Source organism: Mastomys coucha, unplaced genomic scaffold (genome assembly GCF_008632895.1).
Source record: "Mastomys coucha isolate ucsf_1 unplaced genomic scaffold, UCSF_Mcou_1 pScaffold21, whole genome shotgun sequence".
NCBI classification, from domain to species: Eukaryota; Metazoa; Chordata; class Mammalia; order Rodentia; family Muridae; genus Mastomys; species Mastomys coucha.
In genome coordinates, this window is record NW_022196904.1 from 36,843,239 (window position 1) to 36,854,725 (window position 11,487).

Consider the following 11,487-nt stretch of genomic DNA (forward strand, 5'->3'; position numbering starts at 1 on the left):
CGAAGACTGGGGAGGCTGGCAAGTTAGCCCTACGACACCTGCACCTGCGCAGCCACTTGATGAGGAGGCGCACGTGAGAGATGATGATGAGTGGTGGGGCCAGGGCAGGCCGCGAATGGAATTCCCGGATGAGGCTGTAGCGCTGTGCCTTCCAGTAGAGGTCGCTGTTGCCGTGCACTTTGTTGAAGGTGTAGCTGTGGAGGCCAGAGGTCAAGAGTCACTGGAAGCCAATAAAGGACCCTGATCATAGGATTGGATTCGGAGCAAAGATAAAGTAGTCAGAGACAGCTCAGCGGTCAAGAGCACGTGGCACCCGCAGAGAACTCATATTCAGTTCCCAGTACTAATATGGAAACTCCAAATCCAAAAGATCAGTGTCTTCCTCTGGTCTCTGCCAGCACTGTACTCATGTGGTGTACATACATACACATACATACATACAAACATACATGCTGGCAAACATACATACAATAAAAATCAAAATTCTATATGCAAGTGGCTGTGGAGACCAGAGAAGAATGTGAGGTCCCTTGGAAACGGACCTCCAGCCATTACTGAGTCCTGCTATGTGAGTTCTAGGGTCTCTGGTCCTCACGATTGAGCTAAAAGTGCTCTTAACTGCTGAGCCATCTCTCTAGCACAAATGCTTGTTTATTTAATGCTTGCCAGTGAACATGTTTGTATATATGTACAGGTGCATGTGTGTGTGTGTGTGTGTGTGTGTGCACATGGAGCTGGGATCCTCGGGATGCTGTCCACCTTTGCAGCATGGTCTCTCGCTAGCCAGATGCTCACTGGTTAGAATAGACCAGTAATCCTCAGAAATCCTCCGGTCCCAGTCTCCCCAGATTACAACAAACCAACAATGGATGAGAATTCTGCATGGATTCTGGGCAGCAGGCCAAGGTCTTTGTGCTCGAAAGACAAGTGCTTTACTGACTGAGCCATGCCCACCCCACCCACCATCCTGGCTTTGATGTTTTCAGAATTACACAGTGGGTACTTGATAGTTTTTGTTGTTGTTTGTTTTTGGCTTTTTGAGACAGAGTTTCTCTGTGTAGCCCTGGCTGTCCTGGAACTCACTTTGTAGGCCAGGCTGGCCTTGAACTCAAAGATTCACTGGCCTCTGCCTTCCAAGTGCTAAGATTACGGCATGAGCCACCACTGCCTGGCTTTTTTTTTTTTTAAGTTTATTTATTTTTACATATATAGCTATTTTGACTATATGTATATCTGTGCATATTACCCACAGAGGCTAGAAGAGGATGTCAGATATCCTGGAACTGTAACTTTAGGCAGTTGTGGGCTTCCATGTGAGTGCTGGGAATCGGTCCTATGTCCTCTATAAAAGCTGTCAGTGATCTTAACCACTAAGCCATCTCTCCAGCCCGTTTGATTTTGATAAAAGGTTTTCATGTAGCCCAGGCTCTGATCCTCTTGACTTGACCCTCCAAGTGCTGGGACAACAAGCTTGCTCCACCATACCCACCTGAGCACAGCTGGTTTCTAGCAAGGACTTTAAGCCCAGTGTCTTTAATGCACTCTCCTGGATAAACACAAAAACTGAAGTAGGGCCTGTCTTCACACTGCGAACCAAATTAACTTCAAATGGGCTAATGACCGACAGATAAGAGCTAAAACCCCAAACCAGCTCTTAGCGGAAGCCTGAGAGTGAGCCTCCAGAATCTGGAGTTTAGACTGACCCTCTGTATGTTGGATATTTTTTTAAAAATTTTTCTTTTAATGTCTCCTTTTCTTACAAATAGTAACCAGTTCTCTCAACTCCCTGCCAGCCCTCCTCCTAGTTTCCAGCCCCACCCCTTCAAACGTTTCTCGTAACTGATCTTCCCTCAGCTGCCCACAGTCTGCTTAAATAGTCCCTTTTCCCAGCTTTCCCAATGCTAGCAGCTCCAAGCTGTAACAACTGTTCTAGCCTATCTGCTCAGCTCAGCTTCTCCTGGCTCAACTGTCACCAACTGTCTTCTCTTCTCACTCTGGTAGCCCAACCCCAAGCTCTTTCTCAGCCTCAGCTGGCCTTTTTATATTCCCTCCTATTCCCAGAAATCCAAGAGGCAATCAACGCTGGAGGCCATAGCATCAGGCAATTCTAACAGCTAAGAATTCTTTTTGTTTGTTTGTTTGTTTTTCTTTTTGTCTTCCAGACAGGGTTTCTCTGTGTACCCCTGGCTGTCCTGGAACTCACTATGGAGACCAGACTGAGCTGGAACTCAGAGATCCGCCTGCCTCTGCCTCCCAAGTGCTAGGATTAAAGGCCTGACTCAGCTAAGAATTCTTAAAGAACCAGTTAGCTAGCAACTGGGGATCCTTTGAAGGACCAGACACGCATAATAAATCACATTACATGGGACAAAAGCAAAAGTATAAGCAATAAAAAACTGGACTGGAGAGATGGCTCAGCTAAGGTTAAGAGCACTGCTCTTGCAAAGGATCCAGATTCAGTTCCCAGCATCTACTTGGTGGCTCACAATCACCTGTAACTCCAGTTCCAGAGGCTCCAGTGACCTCCGCAGGCACTGTCCACACACATGGTACACATAAATAAAACAAGCTACAAATAACAAAACAAGTCACTAAAGTGGGCTTCATCGAAAGTAAAAGCATTTAGCGCCCTGGAGGCCCATGCATGTGATCCCAATGCTAGGAGGCAAAGGCAAGATGACCCTAAATTCCAAGATCAGTAACTAAGTCTCAAAGTCCAAGTAAGGCACAGGATCGGGCCAGCACTGGGTGAAAGTCAGGACATGGCACATAATGAACAAGTTCGGGTTGGGAGAAGCCCCGGGTGGCAAGGCCAGGCACACCTGAACATGGCGATGAGAAGATTGAGCAGCAGGATATTGGCCACCAGCAAGAAGACGATGAGGAGCAACACCACCAGCCAGTTGGCGTACTGGGACACACAGGAGCCTGCGACGGGCCCCTCCGGGTGAGCCCAGGAGCCCCGCTCCATAGAGCAGTTACCTGGAATCATGAGGGCCACTGCAAAGGGAACAGCAGGTGTGAGCAGAGGGAGGCAGGAAGAGGGGAGACAAGAGACACAGTCAGAGACCCACTGAGAGAGACCGAGACTCAACTGGAGAGCCCTTTCCTACCATCCATTTCCTCCTGGGGAATTTGTCCGAAGATCTGCAGATATGGACGGTAGAAGACCCTGCGCAGGATACTCGGTAGACTGCGGTCCTGGGGCCTCAGGATCCCCTCTGTGGCTACTCCATACGCTACAAGCCACACGCAGAGGAAGAAGAGGAAGAAGAATACATCCTTCATCTGGAAGCAGAGGAAGATGCAGGTGAAATGACCCGGTCCTTCCCTCCCTGGCTCCGCCCCTTCCCGGAACAGCCCCGACTCCACCCCTGGCAGCTCTCCTTGCCTTAGACACAGTATCGGCAAAGGCCTGTCCCTTCCTGTCCTGCCCTGCCCACCTCAGAAGCCCTACCCCCTCCCCACGTCCCACCCCACCTCCGCCACATTCTATCCTCAGGTCCACATCCAGTCACTAAAAGGCAAGGCCCTCCCTTTCAGACTCCACTCCCCCAACCACTCCCCCATCTCCTCTTTCGTCCCTCTAGATTCTGCCTTTCATCCATGGCTCCACCCCTGCACTCCAGGTCCCATTCTCTCCCACCTTGCTCTGCCCCTCCTCCTCAGACTCACCATCTTGCTCACGATGACAATCTTGGGCCCCAGCTGCTTGTTCACGGTGAAGATGTGCAGCAGGCGCAGTGTGAAGATCATGAAGTCAAGGCAGAGGACGGTGCGTCCCAACTCAAACAGCCCAGGGGTCAGCCTGAGGAGTGGGGAGAGGGAGCGCAGCTCAGACCGGGGTGTCTCCTCAGACGAAACTGAGGCCTCACAGGGCAGAAGCAGGGACCCTCTGACTAGCTTTCTCTGATCTCAGTATGGATAGCCTTCTAAGAATCGCGTTTGGAATTTGCCAGGCCACGCGCCTGCCATACAAGTGCTGAGGAGGCTAGGGAAGAAGGGTCTATGGGAATTCCAGACAGGCCTGCCTAGGCTACAGAGTGAGACCCTGTCCTCCCACACACACACACACACAAAGGGGAGAGGGCCCCTAGAGTATGGAGTGGTCAGAGGTGCATAAATGAAAACACTTGCAGGCGCAGACTGATAGAGGTTGTAAATCTGATTTGATTGACAGCTTCAGGTTACAAAGCGCCAGGTATTGCCTAGCATGTCCTCATGGGGGCGCTCACGGCTACTGCTTTCAGGCAGGCAGGCAATGGGGCGAGCTCTTTAGACAGAAATCCCTGGATGTAACCGATCCACCTGGCCTCTGACCCCACTTACTTTACACCAGGGATGTAAACTTATTTTTTTGCAACAACAAAAAATTACAAATAGAAATACCCTACGTGTCCACCTGCAGGGCACGGGCTTAAAGGAGGACAAGCCGATTAGTCCGGAGGTGATGATGTTTCTTCCTTCCAAGATGCAATGATTTGTCAGCACTTGGAAAGGGGTGCTTAATAAAGTGAAAAACAAACCCTTTACTGTGGCTTTCCTGTACCCGGCAGGGCCATGGCCCTGACTTCTCAGACGATACATAACACTCAATAAAGCCTGGGACAAAGCAGAAATACTAGTTTGCTAAGCCCACTTATCTCCCTTCTGTTTGGATAAATTATTCATACCAAGTTACTCTGTTTCAAACTCACTGGAGGAAATCTACCTCTTGGTATGCCAGCTGAGGAATGCTTCAGTAAAAGGGGACGACACGTAGGTGACTGTTCATCAGTAGGTGACTGAGCCAGAGCCACAGCCTGTCCCTGGGGGATTCTAGGCAGGGGCTCTGCCAGTCCCTTACTCACCTGCAGCCTACGCCCAGCAGGAAGCACGTGAGTGCCAGCAGGTCGCACTGGTTCCAGGTATCTGAGAGGTAGAGGTGCAGCCTATGGCGCAGGGGAGCTTGGCCGGGACCAGGTCCCCCGCTGGCCAGGCTACCCCAGCCACCGCCCAGGCCCTGGCGCAGCTCCTCGCACAGCAGCGTGAAGGCCCAGAAGTACAGCAGCAGCTCGAAGACACCCGGCTCTGAGGGCTGGAAATCCACCAGCAACACGTGTGCAAACAGCAGCAGGAACAGCAGGTAACTGAGCACGTTACCCAGGAAGGCGGTCACTGGGGCGCCCCAGAAGTGCGACCAGCGCTTGGAGAACCCGCCACAGCAGAGGGCATGTCCTGGCCTCCGCTGCCTTCGCCTCTCAAGGGCCACCTTTGCCGATGTCTCTGCAGGCCTGCAAGACAGTGAGCCTCAGGGACCACTGAGCCTGGACTGGCTGCCCACCCGGCATTCTAACTCCCACACTGACCCACTTTGGACTCTGGGGACCTGAAGACACAGTCAATCCCAGCACGTTTGAGATTGAGGCAGGAGAATTGCCTCTAGTTCCAGGCCAGCCTGATATGTAGAGTGAAGGAGGAAGGAACATAAAACATGGGATGAGGGTTCATTATACTTCGGGGACTGAGGCAGGAGGATTGACAGGTGTTTGATGCTAGCCTGAGCTTTGTGAAGAAACACAACAAACATCAAAGAAAAAAAAAGCTGAGCATAAACTCAGCATGGTGTTGACCAACTTTAATCCCAGCGGAGGCAGGAGGATCCCTGCGAGGCAGTGTTGTCTACCTAGTCAGCTCCAAGCCATCCAAGGATATATAGACAGAAACCTTATGTAAAACAAACAAAAAACAAAAACAACCCACACAATTCCAGGTCCACAACAACAAACTACTGAGCACAATATCTGTCTTTAAAACTGACCAGATGCTGAGCAGTGGTGGCGTATGCCTTTAATCCCAGCACTTGGGAGGCAGAGGCAGGTGGATTTCTGAGTTCAAGGCCAGCCTGGTCTACAGAGTTCCAGGACAGCCAGAGCTACACAGAGAAACCCTGTCTCGAAAAACCAAAACAAACAAACAAAAAACAAACAAACAAAACAAAAAACCAAAAGAAATAAACAACAACAACAACAAAACTGACCAGAAACACACAGCATGTTTCAGGAGCCTCAGAGTGCTTTAGATCTTAAAGCACATGAAAAGGTGGGGTGTGTGAGCTTTGCTGAGGTCCATTTACTTTCTCCTGGTCAAAAGACTAGAATATGAGCTGTACTGAGGGGGACCCTGCAAGTGTCGATGCAGGCTGGGACCCTCTAACTGATGGGACTGAAAAGCCAGTGCGGACTGATTGCTGACTTGAAGAGTCTAGCGTCAGGTCCGTTGTCAGCCTGTCCGTTGACAGTACAATCTGGGAAAAGGTTTCCAGGCAACAATCAGGGCCTCAGTTCAATTCCAGGTACACAGTAAGCTTACCCTGTGACTACCAGGAAATGCTTTGATGAAATACATGTGACCAGGAGGGCAGGTTCTATAGCTAAAAGGCCCAGAATGTAGTGTGGTCTCTGACTAATGACATAGAAGTCAGCAGGTCATGAAGTACATGTGACATCTCACCAAAGAACGGGCAATAGTCTAGGAAGAGAGTGTCTGGGAGAGGCACTCTGAGGGATTTGGGTGAGGTCTGCCTCCACAGATAGCAGAAAGGTCATCAGGTTGTTTACAAAATTCATTCCTAGACATCTGGGCAGGAAAACAGGACTTCTCTCTCCTCCACTGAGAGGCCCCTGTGTGGATAACATTCCTGGTTTCCCTAGTAATTTGTGGGCACAGGACCTTTGTGGCCCCAACACTCTTCATCTGGCCTTGCATGGTGACAGGACATCCTGAACTACTCCAGACATCACATAGCATTGTTGACTCCTTTTATGACTAAGGAAGGAAGAGACTCAGCGATACAAGTGTCTGCCACATGAACTCGATCCCCAAGGTGATAGGAGAGAACCGGCTTCCACAAGTTGTCCTCTGGATCCCACACCCTTGCAAGTGGCATGCACACCCTCAACAAACAATGTACAAGCCGGGCAGTGGTGGTACATGCCTTTAATCCCAGCACTTGGGAGGCAGAGGTAGGCAGATTTCTGAGTTTGAGGCCAGCCTGGTCTACAGAGTGAGTTCCAGGGCAGCCAGGGCTACACAGAGAAACCCTGACTCGAAAAACCAAAAACCCAAAAACAAACAAAAACAAACAAACAAAAAAACAATGTACAAATAACAAAATGAAATCTGATTTAGAAAAAAAAAAGTAAGGGGCTGAAGAATTGGTCCAGCAGTTCCGAGCACTGGCTGCTCTTCCGGAGGACCGGGTTTGACTCTGTAACTGGGAATTCCTAGAAAGATGCTGTCTGCAGAGGCTGATGGACTGATAAAGACTTCAGAGACTGTGCCAAACCTGATGTTACTATCAGATAGTCTAATTTCTTCTGGGAAATCTTTAACCTCTGGTCTACTTCAATCTCATATCTAACATCTTGATAAACAGATACAAATTTTGCAATGTATTAACTTCACAAAACCCTTTAACAATAGACACCTAAAAATGCAGTAAGATAGGACCTGAGCCCAAGGCTGCGATTCTTCTGTCTGCCCTATCTGCTAACTTAATATTTCTACCACTATATTTTTAAATGCCTTGATTTATAACTTTCTTTGTTCTGTTACTATAAAAACTCCATGAAACTGTTTCCACGTTGGGACACAAAACTAACTTAGCTCCGTGTTTCCACGCTTAGGTCATTCATTTCTGGCTTGAGAATAAGCTGTCTCTTATTCCGTTTGTCAGCTGTGGGGGTTGGTTGGTTTGTCATGGGGTGTGTGTGTGTGTGTGTGTGTGTGACACAATTCCCAGTCCTGGTCTTAGAGGGCAACCGCATGCACATACCCTATGACACACAAATCTACACATACACACATAGTTAAAAATAAAATATTTAAAGGTGTCTCAGGGGTTAATCCAGCACAGCTTGATAATCACTTGTCCTAGAGTCTTTCTCTGCCCCAGGAAGTCTGAGTCACTTGAAGGAGAGGGAAAAATTAATTATCTCCTAAATGATACAACACAATACAGTTTACTTTTGTTTCCCTAGAGACCACAATCCTACTCCTCAACATGCAACCTGCCGGAATTTCTGACTCCTGACTCAGAAAAAACAATCTTTCCTTTTCCTGTTCTATGTCTTTGTTTGTTTTGGATACTTCTGAAAGCCTTAATTTCCTTGGTGCCCTTTCTCCAGCATGCTACTGCCTGCTAACCTCCCCAGCAAAAGGAGAGGGTCCCTCCCTTCCTCTTCACAGTCGCCGCTCTGTTGCTTTCTTCTCGGCATCTAATAAAAGGGTCCCAAGCTTCCTTCTGAGTCCATTTCTAAATTATTTTATTAACCAGACTAAGGACCCTGGACAGGTGATGAGAGGTCAGGGTTTGATGTCTCCCTCAGCCGCTTTCCCTCTTATTTTTAACACAGGACTTGCTGATTCGGCTACACAGACCTGCCCACAAAGCCCCAGGGACTCTTCCTTTTCTGCCTCTCAACACTAGTGCAGGCCTGTGCTGCCACGCCTACATTTTATTACAGATGCTGGGAATCTGACCTCAGCTCCACATGCTTGTGAGCTAGGCACCTAAGGGCTAGCTCCCTGATGTTTTGTTTTGTTTTCATGTATGTTTTGTGTTGTTGGTTTGACCTGAGATGGAACCCAGGGTCACGAGGAGCTTAGACAAGTACTTAGTAAACTACACATATGAGTCTGGTCTTTAAAAGGTCTTCATGGGAACTGCAACATAGTGACAGAGCAAGGGCCCAGGGAAAGAAACACAGTAGAAACATGAATAAATACCACTAACTAACCAACCGCAGGAGACCACAGGTAGCCAAACTGAGTTCTTGTGATGACAACATCCTTGTAGGCAGAGACAATTTTTAAAGTTTTAGCTCTCTCTGTGTGTGTGTGTGTGTGTGTGTGTGTGTGTGTGCACGCGAGCGCCCACCCTGCATGTGAGTGGGTGAACTAAGAAAGTGGAAGTCAGAAAAAGGATTTAAGGATTGCTTCTCCAGGGCTGGAGAGATGGCTCAATGGTTAAGAACACTGACTGCTCTTCCAGAGGTCCTGAGTTCAATTCCCAGCAACCACATGGTGGCTCACAACCATCTGTAATAGGATCAGATGCCCTCTACTGGTGTGTCTGAAGACAGCTACAGTGTACTCATATACATAAAATAAATAATCCTAGAAAAATAATTGTTTCTCTCTTGAACTCAGGTCTTTCCACTTGAATAGATTTACCTGTAGAGCCTACCTCGCTGGTGCCAAGGACCAAGTTTCAAGTCAGTCCTTGAGCATGGCCTTCTAGAAATTACCTCGGCATCATCCGTGACTCAGTGAAGCTATTAACTCCTAACAGCCCAGTCCTCCCCTAGTTCAGGACTTGCTCCAGTGCCTGATGGGAAGTGGAAGTTGGCACCATCCTGAAACTGCCCATGGTGGGCCCTCACCCTACGGTGCTGGGCTGTCACTCACCCAGGAGGACCTGCTCCGTTGATGCTGCTGTCCATATCAGAGTCAAGGTCCTTCAGTGTGGGCTCCTCCTCTGACTTCCTGCCGTGAGGGGCAGGACACAGAGTAAGAAATAGAGGGGTTCTTGAGAAAGACCCAAACTTAGTTTACCACAAACAGTGCAGAGAGATAAGAGTGTTGCCCTCCTCCAGAGCCATGGCCTAAAAAGTAGAGAAATCGCATAGAGAGATAACGCAAAGGTAGTACCCCCACCTTCCAGAACATTCCCTCCAGAGAAAGGAAATCATGCCCTTTTCAGGGAAGAGACATACGAGGTGGCCAAGAAAGAGGGCAGAGAGAAATGAGCAGGAGTGAGGCACTGAGCCCAGAGCCAAGGCACTGACCTGAAGACGATGAGGTTGGTATAGATGAGAGGCGGGCAGAAGAAGGCGAGAAGCAGGGCCCAGATGGGGGTCGTGCTGTCCATCTCTCCCCACCACTTCTGTGTCAGCAGAGACTGTGGAATGAGGGGATATTAGAGTCCGCCCCCAGGGCACCCACCCAGAGACCCTGACGAGGGCTGGAGTCCACCACCAGGGCACAGAGCAAGCATCCATATGGGGTCTCAACTGTTAGAGCATGGGGCACCGTTGTCAGAGGCAACCTCCTCAGGTTCAGCCAGGAAAATGGAACAGCCAATTTTTCTTTAATTGTGTGTGGGTGTTTTGCCTGCCTGCATGTCTGTGCACCATTGTGGGAGCTAAGATTATGTTTTAAGTTTAAATTACTGTGCTTAAGAGATCTATAAAACAAAAGTATTCCAAATTCAGCTCAAAAACTGTGATAGTAATCTTATTCTCACCCCATGGGATTAACACCATGGCATGCCTGGTGTCCAGATGGGTAAGAAGTGGACACCAGAGCCCATAGAATTAGAGTTACAGATGGCTGTGAGCTGCCTTACAGGCAGTAGGAATCAAACCTCTCTCTACAGGAGCAGCCTGTGCCCTTAACCAGGGAACCATTCCTCCAGGCCCAGAGTGGCCAACTTTTATTGACATCATAGGGCAGACGCTGTGCCAAGCGTTCTGCATGGACCAAATCACTTAACCCAAAAGAGTGAGTATTTTCTCCTTCTCACATACAAGATTGGCTAAAAACAGACAGACAGACAGAAATCAGCAGAGTTGGAATTCATGTGGTCCACCATGTTGAAAGCAGGGGATTCAGGGTTATCGTTTGAAACACCGCTAAAGCCATCTCAATGAGCAAGGCAACAGGACTCTTGCTAGAGCAAACCAGGCTTCCTGTTAGAGTAGACAGGACTTCCTGTCATGAGTGTGGGAATGTCTGAGCTCCTGTCAGATTTCAATTCATGATACTAGTAGTTTTCAAAATGTGAGTGTCATGACTAGAGAGACTGTGGAGAGTGACAGGACTGTCTCTCAGGGGACGATCTAAACCAAAGCTTGTGTTTATCTAAAACACTAGGTGATGTCCCTAGGAACCTTCTAACTGTGCAGATATGGAGCTACAAACAGCTTAAAGAAGTGGGACGATGGGCTGCAGTGATGGCTCAGCAGTTAAGAGCACTGGCTGTTCTTCCAGAGGACCAGGGTTCAATTCCCAGCTGCCCACATGACAACTCACAACTGTCTGCAAGTCCAGTTCGTTCCAGGTGATCTCACACTTTCACATAGACATTCATGCAAGCAAAACACCAATGCACATTTTCTTAAAAAGTGGAAAGAGCTTCCTGTTGAGGAAGTGCCTCCCTCTTGCTTTAGGAGGAGAGAATCCCCTGTGAGAATGAGGGACTTCCTGTGTGAGAAATGGTACTTTCTGGTAGCAACAACACTGCCTGGGTGGGGGCAAAAGGTTATATATGATAGACCTTCTTGTGAAGCAACATTTTCTAAGGCAGTGGTTCTCAATGGTCTTAATGCTGTGACACTTTAATACAGTTCTTCATGTTGTGGTGACCCTCTAAAATTCCCTGTTGCTACTTTGTAACTGTAACTGTAATTTTGCTACTGTTACAAAAGAAAATTCTTTTTTTTT

At 48.5% G+C, this 11,487-nt stretch overlaps 1 protein-coding gene across 3 annotated transcripts in view; it reads right to left on the minus strand.

Moving 5' to 3' along the window:
* The window catches only part of Trpm4 (transient receptor potential cation channel subfamily M member 4), a 29,931-nt gene that overhangs the window by 1,968 nt on the left and 16,476 nt on the right, over window positions 1-11,487 (minus strand). For 2 of the 3 annotated variants that reach the window (XR_004123030.1, XR_004123031.1), the window contains exons 15-21: window positions 9,831-9,943; window positions 9,451-9,528; window positions 4,851-5,273; window positions 3,676-3,808; window positions 3,114-3,288; window positions 2,823-3,000; window positions 39-194 (exon numbers count right to left, since the gene is read on the minus strand). Coding sequence is in view for 1 of the 3 variants with exons in the window: in XM_031386589.1 (XP_031242449.1) it covers window positions 1-194; window positions 2,823-3,000; window positions 3,114-3,288; window positions 3,676-3,808; window positions 4,851-5,273; window positions 9,451-9,528; window positions 9,831-9,943 (1,294 nt within the window). In the remaining 2 variants the exon portion in view is untranslated. Of the gene's footprint in view, window positions 195-2,822; window positions 3,001-3,113; window positions 3,289-3,675; window positions 3,809-4,850; window positions 5,274-9,450; window positions 9,529-9,830; window positions 9,944-11,487 lie in introns of all 3 variants that reach the window. The other variant, XM_031386589.1, reaches the window with a different exon arrangement.